The following is a 22,529-nucleotide window of genomic DNA, read 5'->3' on the forward strand; positions in this document are numbered from 1 at the left end:
CAAAAACATAATTTTGTTTACAGCAATATATAATGTCAATAATATTCATGGTGTCAGGTTTTGTTAGGCTCAGGAAGTCAAGTGAATTTCTGTACATATAAATTTGCCCAAAGGTTAGGGCTTCCGTTTATAAAAATTTATATTCCCATTACAGGAATAAATAATTCACTTTCTCAATCTCAATACAGTGTTGTAATTACACTGCACTCTTTATATATGGAATTTTAATTTAACGTGCAATGTGCTGTTCTGTCAAACATAACCGATCATCTTCCTCCATATATACCTTTGACATTGCACATCTAATAACTTATAACTTATTTTTTGGCAGATCCTAATTTTAATGTAACGAGTGGTGATGTGCTTGTTGGAACTCAATTTTAACTTAGCCTTATTCTTCCTGAAAAATTTATTTGAAATTCTAAATATCCTATTGTACAAGAAACCAAGCTAGGATACATCCTTAGTGGTCGTCTTCCTATTATTGGTAAAGACAATAATTCTATTATATCATTTTTTTCTCCTAAAGATTTTACAAATCTTTCAAATGTAATTGAACATTTTTGGAAGATTGAGGAGATCAATACTGACATTTAATTTTATGAAAATTCCACATGCGAAAAACATTTTCATCTAATTTTTCACGAAATGAGCAAGGTAGATTTATAGTGTCATTACCATGGAAATCTGATAACACTCAATTGGCGACTCCTTTCTTACTGCTCGGACTAGATTCTTACAGTTAGAAAAACGATTAACTAATGACTCTAACTTTAAAAGAGATTACCCTACATTTATTCATGAGTATTTAGATTTGGGACACATATCATCACTTAATTTCGATGACTTATTAATTAAACAAGCCAATGTGTGATATTTACCGCACCATCCCATATTCAAACCATCCAGTGACTACTAAGCTTTGTGTTGTTTCTGATGGTTCGACTAAAACTTCTAATGATCTATCTCTTAACGATATTTTATTAGTCAGTCCCGTAGTCCAACACGATTTATTCTCAATAATGGTTAGATTTAGAACATATAAATACGTCATTACTTTAGACACAGATAAAATGTATAGAGAAGTTTTAGTTACACCTAATGATTTTAATTTATAGCTGATATTATGGCGTGACTCTCTAAATCAGGAAATAAGACATTAGCTTTACGTACAGTAACTTATGGAACTATTTGTGCGCGATTTTTAGCCAATGTTTAATGAAAATGAAATTAATTATCCACAAGTTTGTAAGACTACTTGAAATGACTTCTAGGTTGATGATCTTATTACAGGTGCAGACAACTTAAACAAGGTCATTCAACTAAAAACTGATATCTAAACTATTACGACAGTATGGTTTTACATTTCACACATGGTTTTCTAACAGTTCCATCAGTGTTTACCTTGATCATAACTATTCTCTTCAACAGCATTATATATGAACATTACAAATTCTTTGAAATAACACTTTGGCCACATTATTTTACCAAATTTCTCATTTCAATGATACTAACATCTGTACTAAAAGAAATATTTTATCTACAATAGCTGGTGTCTTTGATCCACTAGGACTTACTGGTCCAATTATATTTTCTTACAAACATTTCATGGAATCACTAAGGTAAATTAAAATTAGCTGGGATGAAACATTATTATCTCAATGGCTCTCTTTAAATAATCAGTTACCATTAATTCAATCATTTAAGATAAATTGTTCTATAGATCCTAACAATAAATTTAAGATTAAATCAATACAAATACATGGCTTTTTTGATGCCTCTATAAGAGGTTATGGTTGTTGAATTTATATACGATCATTATTTGCTAACAATATAGGAATCAAATTTACTATTCTCAAAATCAAGATTGGCCCTCTTAAACGGATAACTTTACCAAGATTGGAATTATGTGCTTGTTTGTTATTTTCTCGTTTGTTGATAAAGGTAACTAATGCATTACGAATAAATGTTGATGAGCTGTATCTATATACAGATTCAACAATTGCACTTTATTGGCTTCATGGGCAACTATCCATTTGGAAGATATTTGTAAGCAATAGAATTGCTGAAATTAAACAAAACATGGCAGTTACTGGTATTATGTCAAATCTTAGGAAAATCCTATTGACGTATTATCTAGATGATGTTCCCAAATAAATTAATCAATATGTTGCTATGATGGCACGGTCCAAGTTGGCTTTCACAATCTTTATTATCCTGGCCAAATAATTTCAATTCTATATTTAATAATTATAACTAGAGTACAGAATGCTTACTAGAAAAATGTAAAACTATTTCAATGTCAAATGTGTCTACTGTTTTATTTGATTATACCTAACGGTTCTCGTCTCTACACGCATAACTCTGTACATTTAGTTTTTGCTTCTGATTTATTTATAATTGTAAGTTGAACTAATCAGAATGAATTTTTGGTCCATTACCAATACAAGAACTAAAGTGTACTCTTACTACAATCCCAATCTATACGGTTTGGTAATGAGATAAATAGTCTTAAAAATAATCAAACTATTGTTAAACAAAGTAAGTTTATTTCTCTTGATCTATTTTTGAATCAATTGGATTTACTACATGTAGGAGGTAGGCTGCAACAATCTCTATTATATTACCATGCAAACATCCTATTATTATGCATCCAGACACTAATATCACGAGATTAATTATTACTGCTGAATATTAAAGACTTCTACATACTGGTACTCAGTTAACACATCATTCGTTACATCAAAGGTATTGGATACTAAATGCTAAAAGAATTATTTCTTTTTACTTTTTTGCTTTAAGTTTACCGCATTCAACAACTTAGTCAACTATCATCTTATAGAGTGACTCTCTTACCACCTTTCTTTGCTTGCAGTAGATTATAGCGGTCTGATTATAATACGTTATGGCAGGCAGAGATCTAAGTCCTTGGATAAGGCTTATATCGCTCTTTTCATTTGCCTTGCTACTAAAGCCATGCACTTAGAATTGATGATTGATTTCAAGTCACAAGCATTTATTGTAGCCTTAAAGAGATTTATATATCGTGGAGAGGTATTCCTGCTCAAATTTTTTTTTGACAATGCCTCTAACTTTCGCTATACTACAAATATACTCTACAATCTATATCAACTCTTTAAATCAGATATTTAAATTGAACATACATTTATTTTCAACTAAACAAGATACACAGTAGTCATTTATACCAATCGCTTCTTCCCATTTTGGCGGTTTATGAGAGAGCGTGATTAAGAGCATTTAATTTCATTTATGTCGTGTAATAGGGCAGAAAATTCTGAATTTTGAGGAGTTATATACAATTCTAACTCGGACTGAAGCATGTCTCAATTTGCATCTTATGTTCTCTGTTTCCACGGATCATAAAGATCCAGAACCTCTCTCTCCACATTTTTTAATTGGATGTCCTCTTACATCATTGCGTGAACCCAGTTATCAGACGGTTGACATTAACTGTTTAGGCTGCTGGCAACTTATTCAAAAATATATTCATTCAATTTGGAACAGATGGTCTAAAGATTATCTGCATTATCTATAACAACGTAATACATGACATTTTCCTTCCCGTTTTGATTAACTAGGATTCTGCTCCCATGCTTTGGAAGCATCGAATTGTTACTCAGGTTCATCCAGGTCCTGACAAGTTGGTAAGGGTTGTGAATTATGCTAAAGGAAAAGTCAGAAGACCTATAGATAAACTATGTTTGCTTAGTTGCTTAGTCTAGCCAATCAACACTCCAATGGAATCTCATGAACAACACTTTTAAAAGAAATCCTAGATCCAACTGATCCTAGGTACAGATCATCAATGAATCATGATTATTCATGCCATTGAATTCACCTTCACTCTAGTTGAGCCCCAGGAACATTTTTAAAAAAGTCCCAGATTTATACATCCATGGTGATGTTAGGCCAAAATATTCATTGGCATCGCACTTAGTCTGGCCATTGGATCACAAACGCAACACTTTTAAGATATTATTAAGGATATAGTCATAGATCAATCTCTATAGTCATGAATCAAATTGATCTATGACAGTAAAGGTATATAATACGTTATAGTTTTTCAAAAAACCAATTTTTATGTAATTGACTATTACTATATTACTTACTATATTGACTATTATTATATATTGACTATTACTATTATGTAATTGACTATTGACTTTATTATTTATTATTAATATAATATAACGTATGTTCATACAATATGTTATGTACTGCTGAACCATAACTTAATACAATATGTTATTGTTTGAATGAGTTCAGCATTCACTTGTATTAAAATGACCTTATGTGCATTACTATTCATTTATTTTGTAACATAAGATTAATATTTATGTTTAATAGACATCACATACTCCTTCACATGAAAAGTCTAAGAATAACCTGCCCTCCTCTACAAAACTCTTCAAAAGAGCAGGACTTACCTCGAACACACCGTGGTAGTGCTGTGCCTCACGCCTACACGATTTAAACAAGAAACAACATTCCGACTTAATGTGAATGTGAATTAATGTATGTTTGAATAAATAACACGTTTATATAGTAAACTCATTATTAAAATATTATAACAACTTATATTGTAGGGTATAATTGAAATGAAAAATAATAAACCCATAATCCATGTTAAAAAACTTTAAAGCTGTTTTTTTTTAAAGTTACCAAGAGGCGATTTTAATTTTTTTTTGGAAATTACTTCTAAAGGGTTAAACTATCAAATCCAACAAAAAAATCTGAGGTCTTATGTCAATCAAATTAAACAGTGGTTCAAGCCCATTGTGGTTCAAAGGGTGAACAATGATTCTTCAGTTCTAGATAATAACTGGAAGTTGACATTTCATAACACTTCATAAGTCTACAGATAAAAATTGGGTTATCATTAGAATCTTAAAAACCGCAAGGAATTTATTAATATGCTGCTGCTTTCCATCATTTTCATGAGTCTGGAGAACAATTTTTGGACAAGCACTTATGACGTGTTACATTGCTGCTAAGATTTGAAATTTGCACTTTTTAAAGAAACAAATTGTTACAGAGGAAGAACCCACACTCATTGAAATCAGCATAAGTGGAATTTATCAGAGTTCAATAAAAAGCAAGCATTTTCCCCTGAAGTCAAATAGATTGTTCACCATGATCTAACAATATGGCTAACACTTTTTGATAACTTTTGAGGTACTCAGGAGAAAGGTGAAACAAAAAATAGTTCAGTGCAATTTGCTGTGATATAATGTAAAGTAATGTGATTATCATTCCAAAGATTTCATTTCCCGAACTGTTCTAGATTAACGTTATCTTATGACCTGTTCCAAAAAAACAAAAAAATTGAAAGGATGACATATTTACACATTTTCTGATAACCAGACAGAAAATGGATTTACCCATGGATAAAAACCCTTTAGCACCTCATAACTAAATAAACTAAACAAATGTCTAAAATATATTTATGAAACAAATGTTAAAAAATATTTAAAACACACAATTAAAATGAACACCTTAAAGTAAAAGTTAATTTCTTACAAATTGTAACAAGACTAAAAACAAAATATAAATAAATTTAAAATTACTAATACTTTTTGATCGACTTAAAAATACTCTTATACATATTGTTGGTTTTTATAAACTATTTTTAAGATCCCAAACACATTCTTTATCCATTAAATACAGTGCTTGTTGCTTCAAAATTTCACAAATCAAAATTTGATACATGAAGGTGTTGCAAGATATTCCGTGCTGAAAAAAATCAAATTCAATAAATTTAATTAAACAAAATAATCAAATATAAGACTACATATATTCTCATGAAGATTAATTTTTATCTGTATTACAGCAGAACAACTAACTACATCCAAATTCATCTGGGTGGTGTGTGCTGCGGTCTACCACACCAACACTATCTCACATGTCCAATAAATATTGTTTGATGAACAAATTTAAAAACACAGAATGAGAAAAAAAATCATTTAAAAAAAAGAGGATTTACAATCCTGATCACTAATTGAAAAAATATTCCTCATAATTGCCAGACTAAATTTCAGATTCTGGTTTCACAACAATGTATACATTTCTTTTTTCTTAACTATTCACCATATTTCTCTCATGAATGGCAAGCATCACAAATAATGTAAAATGGAGTAATATTATTGAAAATGGTGTTTTGGACAGTCTAATTAAATATAAAAAGTTAATCATTTTTTAAATTTTCATGAACATTAATGCAACAAAAGTTTGCATTAACTTAATTACATTTTATACTGTGATCAAAAGTTGCACATTTTCTACTTATATTCTGGTTATTAATTATAAAAATCATACAAAATTTATCTCTCCTAAGCACTTATAATTAGGTGGTGATGGTCTACAAATACTGAAAAATATTCTATAAATATTTATGACTGAAGAAATGGGCTTAATTGATCATTTGACTGAAATGTTGCTAAACAAAGTTAAGATTGTAATGAACTTGATAGAAACACTAACTTGGTCAAAAGCAATCATTATATTTAATGACTTTTCATAACTGGTTGTGTAGGTTTTGTTCTAGAATAGGTAGTCAGTCATACTACCTGTTGGTTCAAACTATTACACTATCTTGAACACAGCTGATTTAGTTATCTGAGTTTTGTTGGGAAGCTGATCTATCTCAATGGTGGAGTAGCGTTTCAGCCTTTCATCCCAGGTTTAAATCCCAGTCAGGTATGGCATTTTTATTCACTACAAATTTCATGTGGGCATTTCATTCCGTAACGGGGTTTCTGCTGTCAACGTCAGTGCTTGTACAGTCAGCATAAGAAGTGAGATGCAAATTACTGTGTAATTGTGAATTTTATAACTTAAATGTATTCTATTTATATCAAATTGTAAATATCTATTAACTATTTCAGTTAAAACTTAGAATTTTCTAAAAAAAATTTAAATTGTGTGCAGATATAGTTAATATATTTTCTTATTTAAAAATTTATTAAATTCATTTAATTTAAATACTAGCTTTATTTTTATAATTTTATTACAATTTTTTAATAACAGAAACTTCTTCATAACACAGATATTGAATTTTTTAACTTTATAAAAATGTTGTCCACCTATTTTTATATATAATCTAAATTTAGTATTTAATTGTATGCAAATTAAAAAAAATCACATGACATATTAACCAAATTAATTTTGGTTCTATGTACCCTTTTTACTTATATTTTTTTATTAAAAAAAATAACATTTTTCCTTTTCTTTTTTCTTTTCTGTAACATCTTAGATATTTTCTCTTTTTAATTAATCATTAAACAGCTAATTTTTTCAATTAAATATTATTTATCTAATTAACAGTAATTACCTTGAAAGTAAGATGTGTCTGCAATACTATCAGGCTGTGGTATAAATGGAGGTGTATTTTCCAGCAGACTATCCCAATTAATATGAGAAAAAAAATCAAATTCCTTAACTTGTGTTCCAGATGGTCGGTGTATAGGATTGATTGTAAGGAGCTTATCAATTGCTGACTTAGCAGCATCAGATAATTTATCTTCACCATCTGGCCATTCAATATCTAAAAAAAAAGAGAATTCATATGATTAATTTGAGAAATAAACTGAAGTTTTATAAAATGTACAAAACTACTACATAAGCTTTTATTGAATTGTGGCGTAACACAGAGTACTGAATTCAACAGCATAAAAAAAAATAAAAATTTTCAGGTAAGTTAAAAGAAAAACCACATAAAAGGAATACTACAAACGAGCAGCAAGTATGTTCACCTACCTTCTCTCTCATATTTACAGGAACTAATAATGCAATGTATATATAAGAATTTAGAATCAAAAGAGTAGAACAAAAAAAAAGTATAAGAAACAAGGTGATAAAAATGGCAAAAAAAATTCTTACTCTTTTGACTAAGGAGGAAAAAAGGCCAAAAAAACCAAATGTATTTGGGTTTCTTTAATCGGTAGTAAATAATGCAATGGAAATATGGATAATTTTCTTTCAAATATTTTTCTTTCAAAACCCAATACATAAGCACATCTAAATTTGAAAAAAGATTTCAAGCTATTTTGTCTTTTCTAAAAGTGAATAATTAAAACAATTAGTTTTATTAAAAGTTTCCATCATGGTGTTAAACAAAGTGAATCTGTATATTAAAACATTTAGAGTAGATAAAATATTGTGGCACCTGATTGAATTCAATAAGCAGCAGTGCAGTAGGGTGTTCGCAGAGGTACTCTGATATCATAACTAATTTAAGTGGAATATCTATACTTCAAATCCAAATCATAAATTATGAAATAATATTGGAACAACAAAAGAGGTTCCAATTGTTGAAGATGGCACAATCAAATTTAAATCTTTGGTATGACAATAAACAACAGATATTTGCAAGTAAAGCATATCTATGGGTACAATGTTTTAAACTGGACCTTCTAGGGTAACTACCTGGTGTTTTGTTACTGATTGTAAGCTAGCAGTAGAACAGTCAAAAATATATGAAGTGAAAAATGTTGTTACTGGTTAGAAGGTAAGACTGAAGGGCCCAGTTACTAAAAAAAAAAAAAATAATTGTGAAGTGGCTCTCTAAAATTAAATTACTAGACTCCAATTGTTTCCTCAGAATATTTTTAAAAAATATGCTCAGTTACAAGATTTATGTAGTAATTTAAAAACAGAAAAACCCTGAGCAACTATTATGTCAATAGAAATGGAAAAGGTTTATAACAAAATAAAATTGTAATTTAGGGAAAAATGAGCCCGGTTCAAAGTTCCATTAAAGATAACCGATTCTGACTTTATTTAACATACATGTTTCTACTATTACTAGATACTTTTTGTACTTAGCCACTGAGGTTCAATTGATTGGACTGCCTCAGGAATGGTTGGCACAGACTGGACTCCAGTTATATAATAAAAACGTATATTGGTAAAAAGAGTAATTTTTTCATATTTTGTGGTACAAATCAGATGCAAACTTGATATTTTATTTACTGTAAAAGTGAAGTGAACAATGACCTATCCTAATGCTTCTTGTTCATAGATCAATCATAAAAATATTTCTAGAAACAATGATTATAAAATAACTGATGTTTACACAGTAAAATAAATTTTGTTTTTAAATATTTGACAATTTTGTTTTAAAAACAATTACCAATGAACTATTACAAATTTTATATTGATTTCATCCTGACATACTCTCTTCTTTTTACATGATTCTACTAAAAACATCCTCAAAACTACTAAAAACATCTTTTAGTCAACCAAAAACTATTAAAGTAAATTTGTTCGGAGGTATCTATTAGGAAAATCATGTAAAAATGTAATCTTTAGAGTAAGGAAAATTTAATTACAAAATTCTTAAAATATTGCTTTCCATTATATCTATTAAAATGTATAAACTTTCATTCTCTATTTATTTAACATATAGTAATTCTGATGTGACAAAGTAAATATTTCACAAGTAAGTTAAAAGTTTTTTATTTATTTTTTTACATATTGCTGATATCATTCTATTTTCCATTCCTAACCATTTTGAATCTCAACAGATTTAATATATCCTATATTCTCTATTATCCATTTTACATAACCAAATTTTTGTGCTTTTCTTAGAGTATTTAATTTCCACATGGCCCTCTGTTACCTGATTAACTAAACCTGGACACACACACACACACACACTTCATTTTGAATTTTATTAATCTATCTAACTTTCAATATCCTCTTGTAAGATCTTATTTCAAAGGCTCTATTACCTTGCTTTCTGTTCCTCAAATTGTCAATTTTTACTTCCTTAAACATATCATAGAAATATCAACAATTAATTTTTTCTAATTTTTACACTTGTAACAATAATGTTACAATAATCAAGACAGTTTTTTCAGTTCAAGCAGCATTCTTTAAGAAACAGAAAAAAATACATCGCTCTAAAAATCTATCAAATTCTTTATTCAGTAAATTTGATAAAGCTTGAGAGGAAAAGACATATCAGGTAATATGAGTGGATTTGACTGTTAAAATGCTCATATAGAAAACTGTAACTTCATGAAATATACTTTTTAAGCGATATGGAGGGAACACAACTTCACAATAACACTCTGGGATTTACAAATTTTTACAACTATTTCAGTTTAAAAGCCAAGGTTGTAAGGTTACTGTAATGACCTTATGAACACTCTACATATCATAATTTCTTGGATGACGATGATCATCTTATTCATCTTTGGCTGATAGACTGTGAAGAGAACTGTTCTGAGAGAAGACCAGACTTTAAATCCAAATAATGTTGTTAATTTAAACTTGACTTTAATGTAATTTTAGTAGGGTATCTTGCCTCAAAGAATGTTTGTTTGCAACAGAAAAATACTAACAATCAAACTTAACAGGTTTTTTTGCCTTTTATATATACAGTATAATTAGAGTAAAAATAGATACATCATGCTTTCAGAATTAAAATGTGATTGTATGTATATCAAATAAGATTTCTTGATGTGATCTGATGTAATTTTTATGACTTTTCTGAGTAATTAACAAAAAGATTTGATGATAAGGCTGTCTAAAAACAAATTAACAGAATATAATTCAAGTGAAAATTTAACGCTCTTTGCAATTAATGAAATAGTTGTACATTAAATTTATGTTCATTTTAGTAATTATGAATCAAATTATTTAATTCATATATATAAAAATAACTAATAAAAATATCTTTCAAAATGAAATCACAAATTAATATAAGAAAAAACACAATAAACAAAAAAGATTACTTAATCAATTAAAGCAGTTACCTCGGCATAATATATTATTGAAGACTTGTTGTGGTGTTTCATCATTAAATGGTAACCAACCTGTGAGAAACTCATACAAGCAAACACCCAATGCCCACCAGTCCACAGCAGAACCTGGGAAAATTAGAAATTTATTTGATTTAAGGCAAATAAATAAAATAAATAATTAATAAATGTAAGCTATTCATACAGCAACCATAGAAGCAAAAGCTGTGGTAGCTAGTACAATCAGTAGAGATATTTTTAAAAGTTACTTTTTGAAGCTTAAGTTTTAAATTTTCTTTCAAAAAAAACAAATTAAAAAAGAAGAGAAGATATCTTATAAATGTTCATTCCTAAAAGAGGAGATTACAAGATAACATGAACAATACATAACAGAAAGAAAGTGAATGAACACCATTTGGAGGAAGGAAGAATGGGTTCTAGATGGAAAGATCCACAATTTATTCATTATCAGGTGTGTTTGAGAAGACCAGGTATAAATTAATATATATATAAAATAAATACCATCTATATTTTAACTCTATTTTTAAAGCACTTTAATTTGACAGCCCATGATTTTAGATCTTTTAGCTAATTTAAAATTGTAACTACCATGTGTTTGTTTTCTTCAAATCATAACACTCGTTATCACTCACATCTATGATATATGATTTGGTACCTAAATTATGATAATCAATTGCCTCTGCTCTACAGTTAACAGGGTTTAAAAAATGCGGCAAAACCAATTAAGCAGTTTAGAGAAGCTATAAAAAATAAAAAAGTAACAGGGAGTATACAGAGAAAAATGTTTTTATTTTCTAAATTAGCAGTACATACCATTTAATAATCATTAAGTTTCGAAAATAATGTCCTCAAGATGGTGGTTGTTAGCAACAACACACTGTTGGGAGACAATCTCTAAAGCTTTGTACAGCTCATTCACATATCGTGGGGTAAGGCGTTACCTTCTTCAGTAATCTGCTCCCTTAGCTATGATAAGGTATAAGAGTGATGTTTAAATATCTTTTCCTTCAAATAACCCCAAGAAAGAAATCACAATTGCTCAAATCATACAGGCCACCCCACATCACCCCTCAGAGAGGGACCAAATATCTAGGAAAAACTTCTCTGAAAACATTAAATGAATTTCAGGCTGTGTGAGCTATAACTCCATCCTGTTAGAACCACAAGTCCCCCAATACTTCTTCTTCAACAATATCTTCCATTCTGGGCTGCAGCAAATTTCACAACACTGAGACATAAAGTTCAGAATTCGCATTCAGATTCATCATTCGTCGTCCTCAAACAAGTACAAGCCTATCATACCAAATTGTGATACGGCACACCACACCATTAGTTTAGGAGAATGTGAATAATTTGGGGGTTATTTTCAGCCCATTAGTGGAAATTTTGCTTATTCACAGTCCCACTGAGGTGAAAATGTGCCTCGTCACTACTGAAAAAAGCTACCTTGGTAGTGATTTGTGCAAGCATTTGCTAACATAGATTTTGGCAGTTAATGTAGTCTGCTGGGCTCAATTCTTAAGACACCATAATTCTGAAGGGTTGAAAACTCAAATCGAAATGAAGAATCGTACTCAAACTGCAGTCTTACATCCCTATGACAATAGCATGCCTCCAAGCAGAACATCTTGGCAATTACTCGATCGCTGCGCATTTTCTGGTTTTCTGATTAGTTTTTTCTGCTGCACCTGTACATACCACTAAAAGCACATCCAACTATTTTCCTGGAATAGTTAATTAAAAAATAAATTGCAGATAAATCTTCTATATTTACCATGGCCTTGCTTCAGGAGTAATTCTGGAGCTAAATAATCAGGTGTTCCAAGAATTCTTTGATCAGAAGGCTGTTTTCCATAGCGTACAGATCTTGGTGTTCTAAATGGAGTACCAGCTATGTGGTGAGGAGTAGCAATTGGACTGACGGCAGGTTCTTCCTGTAAAATAATAATAATAATCCAAGGAGTAATATTAGAAGAAATAATACGCAGATATATGTTCTGGTACAAAGAGTAGAAAGATTTGAGTACAGTTTACATATTGGTCACGTTTTCTTTTTATTGACTTTAAATAACAAGATATTTGAAAGGAATAAAAAAGACTGAATGTATTAATAAACTGTGTAATAATTATAAAGCAGTATTATTTAAAGATCTTAATTATAAATCTAAGACAGTTGTCATCAATTTCTCTTTTCATCTGCATTTAGGGCATATTAGGTATGTCATCTAGTGATGCACCTCTATGTTCTTGAATAACTACCTGATAACACTGCATCACATTTCATTGATTGTGTATAATGTGTAAAAAATTAAGACAAGGACATGGCTTTAGTACTGTTCTGATCAGTTATGTAGGTGAAATCAATAAACTTTTTAAATTGTAGGAAGTCTAATTTTAATATATTTCTTATTGTTTTCCATTTTTGTTTGGAGACCTTCTTTCTCTCTCCAGGATTACTTGCACTTATACATTTACATAAGTCTAGTTTAATATAGTTCCGATATGCAGCACACACAAATGTGGTGGAATTCTTTTGTGACTTGAAAGGTCAATATAATTGTAGAAAATATGCTAAGGTAGAACAAACATGTAAACATGTAAAAAAAAAATCCCCCAGCTTGGACCTATTATTGTAAATCATTATACTTGGGTTCATCTGGGAAAGCCGTTACAAAACTCCAATGCTAATCAGATTATTAGTTTTGAATTTTTTATAGCTAATGAGATGAAGCAGGCAATGAAGTGGTGGAAGTCTCCATAGAGCAAAATTACAGATATAACAAATGTTACAGGTGGTTATATAAATAGTGCAAAAAAAATCTACTGCACTTGAACATTCATCAGAGTTGTTATTAGGGGATAATTTGTGAAATGGCCAATCAGCCTAGTTCTGTAAAAATATCATATTAAGGATACACAGGTTCTTTACAGAACATCCCATAATTGGAGACAAGGCTTTAGAATTCAGTAAAATAATACATTCTTATTATGCATTCATTAAAATAAAGGACTAAAAATGTTATATGGAATGATAATAAGATTTCTTGTAATCTGAAAATAATTTTGATGTATTACATATTTCTGAATGAGAAAAGAACACTCATGTTGCTTTAGAAATCCAAAATTTAAACCTAATATTCTCACCCAGCCTTATAGTGAGGAATTTGAAGTGAAGTAAATTTTTCAATTTCCAGCAAAAACACTGACTGTTTGAATGTGAAAATTTTGATTCTTTAGAAATCCTACTATGAAGCCCAGTAAGCCATTTATATCCCACTTCTTATAGGTAATCAACATACCCCTTTGCCAGTTGTATCACACCTATCAAAGAAGACAACAATAAGGCATCAACATGTTTCAAAAGAATTTTGCATAATTGTTTTGAACAGTAAGATGATTGATAAAAGATCTGCCTTGTCAGAACCTATTCCTGTGGTATGATAAGAGAGCTCTTCTCAAAATACTAACCTGGTCTGCGATTCACCATTCTTCACATCAACTTGCAGTAAAACACTTACTAGTAATATAGAACAGTAATTCACAAGACTTCAATGTCACAAGACTTCTATATACCACACACTAACAGAAGAATCAAAATGATTTTGCATCAAAAAAGATATTTTTTTTAAAATTCTGTTGCACAAATGTTATTAAGAAGAGAATTTATTTGTAGGCACATACTACCATTTCCATGTGAGTGTTTTAAAGTATATTATAATTCTAGTATTATGAATGGTACATTCAAAGTACTTAATGGTTTTCCAACTGATAGGTTCTTAATTCATTAAGTAATTTCTAACTATGAGATGTGTGATTATATGAGCTGTTGCAGGACACTGAAAAAAATGTATTTCCCAGAACATAATCAGCATCATGTAGTACCATGTAAGTGATGCATGTTATTGTTCAGCAGTCCCAAGGCAGGAGACACTGGAACTGGCCCACAAATGGATTCTCTACCACAAAAGAAATAGATATACTCTGCAGAAAAATTCAACATAACTACTCCAAAAAAAGTTAGGATTTTGTATTAACAGTTAGGAACTGTTTTGTATTAAGGTAAATTTTTAAATATTGAGGCAAGTAGTTGTCTAATTTTTTAGTGCCTTCTGATGATCAAAATTCCACTAATGGTTGGTTAGGTGCACTACCATCACATCACCAGAAATCTTCATGTACTCCTGATCTAGAATTTTTTAATACTTACCCTTTCTCCAGTACCAATGTTTTTTCTATTAATATTTACTTCCTTCTCTATAATCCAGTTTTGGTCATTCTATATTATAAGGAAATTATTTGGTAAGTGTGAGATTGTGGTTAACTTGTGATCTCTAACACATCAAGCTAACTGATTAATGATGATGTGGATGATAATGGGGCCACAAAAGGAATAATATTAGTTTATGTATCAATGAATAATAGATTATGGGAGAACTCTGAATAAGAAATCCTGGGATTCAACAAGTCCAAGGTATGTGATCAATATTAAAAAACCAAGCTAATACTATCAAACATGTAGAAAGAACTTGGGTTGGAAGGTTTAATTCAGGAATATCAGAATTTGGATGGCAATATAAATGATACATAAATAAAGATAAGATTAAAGAAATATGAATAATAGCAGAATGAAAATTATAAATGTAATTTGCTTGATTCTATATGACTTGAAATACTTGGAAAGACTTTTTTTCTTGGCCTCAACTCACATCTGGAGAAACAATGTAAAAAAAAGGAAAAATTTCTAAATTTGTCTAATCTTTGAAGTTGAGTCTCCAGCAATTATAAAATTACAGGGGTAAAATTGTGAATTAATAATTTGGCCTTTTACTTAGAAGCATATATCTGGAATATTCAACAATATTTCATTCATTAATCAAATTCATTACATCATTTTTTCACACAACAGCTAAGAAGCCAACTGTTGGTTCTTCTTCAGTTGCATCATTAGCAGACCAGGGTGGGTCCTTGGAGAACACTTTACTCTTATCTTGTCTTTATTACAGAAAATGATTGATTCTTTTGATTAAATTTTCTCATATATTACTTTCTCAACCCAGATGTAGTAGGCTATTATGTAATTGGCTTGTTTGAAAATGTAATTCCAATTAGAAATATTAAAAACTGCACACTATTCAGTAGACTTAACAAAACTTTAATCATTTTAAAAAAAATTACATAAAAATGATGTAATACTAATTAAACAAACCAATATTATTAAGACTTACCATATTTGGGCCATTATGTATCTCCATAGTAGATGGCACAGGCAATGTAAATCTAGTTGCCTTTACACAGGATGTGATATCAGAATGCCTTCGGTTCACATTTGTAATAGGAGTAGACACATTCACACTAGAATGTACTTCATCCTCTGATAAACACCTTTATAAACAAAAATCTACATCAAAATGTGAGTTGTAACAGTTTCTGTTACTTAAACATGATAAACAATTCATCAAAATGCATCCTAGTGGCAGGATATATAAATAAATAATTTTGAATCACTTACCTTGTCATTGATAGGACTTATAGTCCCACACTACTTCATCAATCGATATAACACATTTTTCTTTTAAATGTTAAAGAGTTTAAGATAATACTTTTAAATTAAACAAGCCCAAGAAAGAATGTAAAAAAACACAATAAAAATGGAATACAGCAAGAGACAAAATAAGTAATTTGAAATTATTTTTCAGAAACTATACAAATTTCCACTTAAAACTGTTTCAATTACTCAAACTGTACAACTGAATATAAATAAATTCTCTTCCAACCTAATCTTACAATTATAAAATTAATTAATGTATACTGCTAAAATAGAACTATTACTTCTAAAACACGTTTAAGTTAAGTGCCTAGGTAATACAACAAGTTGGATAAAAAAAACAAATCATTTAGCAAAAATATAAACTAAAAACAAATAATTAACATTAACATTTTTGAAGTATGATATTATGATGTTTCAAAGCCAGAAAAACCAAGAATGTAGGGTTTGAAATGAGGTGCTATTATATGAAAATGCTGAAAAATAGAAGGGTTGATGAGAATTGAAGAAAATTGAGGGTGAATTAGAGATGATAGAAGTTTATCGCACATCTTGCAAAACAAAGGATTAAGTCTGGATCATATATAAAGCCATCCAAAGGTTGGTGAATCTGATTATAGAAGGAAATTCAAAACGTAAAATTAAAGGAAGAAAGTTAAGCTTGAGGTTGGCGGAAAACAAAAAGGAACGGAAAGTCCATCAAACTGTCAAATAACTGGTGACAAAAAGGAACAGAAAATATTACGCCAAACACATACTATTATTCAACTAATAAATATTCAAATATTTTAACAGAATTTAAGACATAAAACAAAATGAATTCATGTGAATCTAAAAACTGTGTGCTTAAAATTAAATCAGTAAATTATTAAACTTTATTTATAATAAGGATACTTTGTAAGGAATTAATTATTGCTCACAATAAGTTTATCCATCCGATAGATTCTCCTTTTCAAATGGAAGAATTCTTCTTCCTTGCCTTTTGATCTTCAAATGTATCCCCGTTTCTTTAATATAGCACTACATTTAGACTACTTTTCTTTTTATTCAGAGCATAAAATCCACTGAGACTTAGTTCCCAGTGTACCTTACATTTGGTTGGCAAATTAACAATGTTAATGTCACAAAAAAAAAGTTCCTGGAAATATAACTTAGGCTCTAACTGAAGACTGATACTGATTATTGTTCTTTGTTAAACAAATTTAAGGTACTTTTGTTTTTAAAAGTGGAGTGGCCTCTCTCTAATTGATCTTTCCATTAACTGACTCTTTTTCATGGGGATTTTTTTTTGTATTTTTGCATAAATAAAGGATGTAACATAATTAGGTACTGTATACATGTGTGTAATATTTTATCTGAAACAAAATATGAGTATTTACAATAATAGCACTACGCAATTAATTACAATATGCAGTTTACAAATTCAAGCACTCAGATAAAGGAAATAAATCATAGCAGACATTATTATTTATCCTAAGAAATTATTCACATCTTATATGTCCCTGTTAACGTAAAATTTCTTATATTATACCATAACTGTAATAAGTAATCGCCATCCTTTCGATTAGTTTTCTTATAGACATTGTGAGGTTCATTTCAGTTGTTTGCATTCAGTTAAAGTATTATCTAAATTGAAACTTTTTCTTTACTTATTTTGTTATGGTAATTTACAGTGTACTGTGCTTGTGTGCAATTAAACACCTAATTAAAATAAAATTGTTTACTCTGACAAATATATTCAATAGACGGAAAAGGTAAATTTGTTAGAAAAACTACCTTTGGTAGATTTGAAAAATTTAGAAAAGAGGAGTCTTAAAAAAATTTGACTTCATGGCCAAGGAAACTACAGTAAAAAACTGGAAGAAAAAGAAAATAAAACAAATATAAAGGCCTTTTGATCTAATGTGTTAAAAGTACCTTCTGCTTTATCAGATTGCTGTATGTTGAAGAAACTGAACCTAGAAACTTTGGATAATGCTTTATGGTTATGGTTTGTTCAACTAACACATAAAAACATGCCTTTTGAGCAGCGCAGTAATTCAACAAAAAGCTTTATATCATCACCATTTATTATCATGCACAGAGATCTACTTGGCTGGATTTCTTTTTATTTTAAGACTGGTTTGATAATGAATTTGTTCCAAAAGTGAAAATATTACTAAAATCAAAAAATCTTCCAGAAAAGGCCATTCTTCTATTAGAAAATGCGCATAGTCATCCATTATGTGATCTTGAATGCGATCAAATTAAAGCCACATTCCTGCCAGCAAATGTTACAAGTTTAATAAAACAAATGGATTAAGATATTATAGCCCAATCAAAAAACTACAAAAAAAAAAGGTTTCTGATCTCAATTTTGAAACAGTCTTATCCAGACCCTGATCAGAGTATAAAAATACTCCTTCCTTTAATAGTAAAGTGATCTATCTATTCTTTAATATTTAATACTATACCTTTTGTATGACTCGTATTATACTATGTAATAATAAACGCTCATCTATTTCAAACTTTCAGCTAACTTTATCTAAACTCAAAATATATTGTCACCTATGAGGTCTTATCAAAAAAGTATTGAGACTGATTTTATTATGAACAGAGGTTGAGGAAAGGAAACGGGTTGTATGAGGGCATTTGATATGTTCATGTAATGTAAGGAGATGGTACTTGTATACCTTGTTTACGTTATCCCTTAGTTTTCCATATCTTTAGTACGAGTATTAACCAAGTCTGTCAGATACATTCATAAATCTGTTTTTGACAGTCATTCAATTCAAAATCAAATATTGTTTTGTGAAAAATGGATTAAAGAGAATTTTGTATACTGATAAAACATTACTTTTTCAAAGACAATAATACTGATCAAGAAAGTAAAGCTGAGCTGGAGAAATATGATGATAAGTCAGCTTCAATGATTAAAACAATTAACAAATTGTTTGCTTATTTTAGGAGAGGTAACTCCAAAACATTACACTGAACATTCCACAATGTTTATTGAGATGTATCATATTCTACCAAATATCTATATATACAAAAACTATCTGCAAGATGACTGCTACATTTGCTCACAATTAATCAAAAGCATTAAGTATACTTAATAACTAATGCGTAACAAGAGAATGTTTTTAATCATGGTTTGAGCTTGTTTCAATGTCATCAAGCGGAAGTTTTGTGCAATTTCATAACATTTGATACGATTTTGATACAACCTGTAACCAAAAAGCAGTAAAAACAATGGTTGCAATCAGGGAAGCAACTCAGCCTGCCAGTCAGGGTTGCTCCAAATAAGGCAAAAACAATTCCATCTGCAGAAAAGGTGATGGCCACTGTCTTTTGGGATGCTCATGGCATCCCAAAATGCCGTGAACATAATATTCATTGACATTTTGGAGAAGCGTAATACATTAACTAAGCAATATTATATATCTTTGCTAAATCATCTAGGTAATAATTTAAAAAAAGGTTCCTTTTACTCTTCTGCAATTGCAACACCAAAACTCTTTGAAGTATTCTACAAAATTCTTTTGAATCTCATTACTCTTCAAACTTAGCACCTTCAGACTACTACACAATGCAGCATTTTAAAACTTTTGGAACAATGTTTTACATCTGTAAGGTGGTCTTAAAACTATTTTTCATGATGATTTCAAATCTTTTTTTAGTTTTTCTGTATCATGTAAGGTTTTTCCAAACCATTTTTGAATTTTTTAAACAAAAATTGTATTTTTTAAACAGGGAAAATTATTATTTTAGTTTGATTTAAAGATTGTGTGTTTTGTAACCCTGTGTAAAATTACAATGCACTGCATTAGAGTAGACAATGGTAAAAATTGTCATATTTACAATGGTAAATATGACAATTTAATCCTTCTTCGCTGATATCATCGCTTCAAGTTTTTTCTGGTGTGGGTTGAAACTTCTCTTCCTTGCTTGTCTCCCTTCACCAGTGCTGTCTCTTTTTAGCAAAAAACAATAGTCAGCCATCATGTTTGCATTCTACCTTCCCTGGTATCTCTTTTCCATGTACTTGATGTCCTGGTGGAAACATTCTCCTTGTTCTTCACTGACATTGCCGAGATTTGCAGGGAAAAGTCAATATGTGAATGTAGGAAATGAAGCTACACATTCATGTTATATCCTAATTTCATGAAACTCTGCAACACTGTTTTAACCATAGTTTTGTACTTCGGATGTTTGTTGTTGCCCAAAATTTCTTTTAATAAAACCAAAGCCCTTTTTTCCACTTGATTCATTGTACTTTCAAACAAATTGTCTTTCATTAAATGTCTGATCTGTGGCCCCACAAAGATCCCTTCTTTAAGTTTTTTATAAGATACTTTCGGGAATTTTGTTGCCAAGTACTGAAAGCAGTCACCATCTTTTGGAAAGGTTTTAATGAACTGTTAATCTGAGCCTGATGTGCAGAGATTTTCTAAAGAAAATTTTTAATTTTGTTTAGAAGATAAAATAAATTTTTTCCCTTCAAAAAATATAAATTACATTAGTCCTTTAACTATAGATCCTACTCAATGAATTATAGAATTTATGCAGAAAAGCTACCTTAAATGGCAATACCTTATAAGTGGACAATTTGATTACCAGGATTAAGGAGTATTGTTTCAATTCCCTATCAAAAAAGTTAAGATTTGCTAGAGGGTTCCAGGTTCAAATCCCACTCAAGCAAGACATTTTTCATAAGCTACAAAATTTCCATTTCATATTCCCATACACAAGCTTTGAGTTTATATGGTGAATTAATCAACCCCCCCCCCCAAAAAAAAAAACCTCTTAATTATCATCATTGATTTCAAAGCATTAACAACAAACTTTATCAGAACTGTAAAAAAAAAAACTAACTCTGTGTTTTAAATAAGTCATAAATTACATCTTAAAGATCAGAGAACATAAACAGTGAATGCAGCAGTAGGTTGGTTTCAAAAGATAAATGCTCAAGACAGGTAATAATATAAACAGTAAAATCTTGCTTAAGCAAAATATGAAGAAATGACAGCCACAAATAATTCAATGCACATGTTAACATTATTGCACTAGATATGAAAGTAAAGAAGTATTTTCAAAAGTTAGAACCTCTGAGTTATTATAGTAATAAATTATATTATTAAATTTAACATTAAGATGTACATTTAAATTTTACATTCTGCAACAAAATTTTACAAGTTAAACACAGCAATTAATAGGTTATGTAGAAATTCTGTTCCATTTCATCATATTTTTTAAACTGCTCTACAATGAACATGACTGAAACAGTACATTTTAAGAATACCGATGATTATGCACTACAAAAATTAAAATTAAATAATTTTTTTTAATGACAGGCACAGCACATGACAAGTGACTTTGAAAGGGAGCAATTATATGAATTTGAAGGGAAAAGAGCCACGGGCTGATAACCTGTAGGATGATATGTAGTTATTAACGATAGCTGAATTGGCTATTAAATCAAAACAACATATGTGATTTAATCACTAAAAACCGAAGCTTTTAAGGCTAAATGGATTACACAAAACTGCTGATTTGGATCCAGTTAAGTGGGAGTTTACTAAGTGTGTATAATTTTACACTAATGAATAACCTCCACCAATGTGCAAGCATTATAGATCATGTGTAGAACTAAATAGCGTGATATTAATAAAGCAAATACAGGTAATAATACTATTTTTTTAATTTATTAACCACCATCCAATTCTGTACAGAGATATCAGTCTCACCTACGGATGGATTCATCTCCATATTTATTAATATTTTTTCCACAAATCTTGACCGGAAAATTTTCATTTAAAATATTACTTCTGTAACAAATACAGTTACAAATATTTCAAAAAAATTTAATTATTAAAAAATACTATTATTAATAACAAGATGATGATCACAAAATTGTATATAACTAAAACATTTATAAACTATGTTCAATATGGAAAGTTATTTTGCTTTCTTCAAAATTGTTATTAAAAAAAAAAAAGATTAAATAGCAAATGGCTAAGTAGAAGTTTGAATACGACAATACATTACTATGTTACAATTTGACTGAAAATACAACCCTCTGACATTATTACATAGTACTACTTGTAAAGTAATAATTTTTTCTTAAATGTTTTTAACAGATTATTAAAAAAATTAAAAGAAATGAATAAAAAATCTGAAGGATAAAAATTTTACATTTCTTTTGCTTTCTTTCTTTA

General features: G+C 29.6%; 1 protein-coding gene across 2 annotated transcripts in view; it reads right to left on the reverse strand.

The window, feature by feature from the left end:
• Positions 1–4,142: 4,142 nt before the first annotated feature.
• The window catches only part of gwl (serine/threonine-protein kinase greatwall), a 75,435-nt gene continuing 57,048 nt past the window's right edge, over positions 4,143–22,529 (reverse strand). The window contains exons 10-15 of one of the 2 annotated variants that reach the window (XM_075361212.1): positions 22,059–22,139; positions 16,013–16,169; positions 12,562–12,721; positions 10,782–10,895; positions 7,352–7,564; positions 4,143–5,754 (exon numbers count right to left, since the gene is read on the reverse strand). In XM_075361212.1, the coding sequence (XP_075217327.1) occupies positions 5,708–5,754; positions 7,352–7,564; positions 10,782–10,895; positions 12,562–12,721; positions 16,013–16,169; positions 22,059–22,139 (772 nt within the window). In that variant the 3' untranslated portion in view covers positions 4,143–5,707. The remainder of the gene's footprint in view (positions 5,755–7,351; positions 7,565–10,781; positions 10,896–12,561; positions 12,722–16,012; positions 16,170–22,058; positions 22,140–22,529) is intronic. The other variant, XM_075361213.1, reaches the window with a different exon arrangement.

Source organism: Lycorma delicatula, chromosome 3, assembly GCF_047948215.1.
Source record: "Lycorma delicatula isolate Av1 chromosome 3, ASM4794821v1, whole genome shotgun sequence".
Lineage (NCBI taxonomy): Eukaryota > Metazoa > Arthropoda > Insecta > Hemiptera > Fulgoridae > Lycorma > Lycorma delicatula.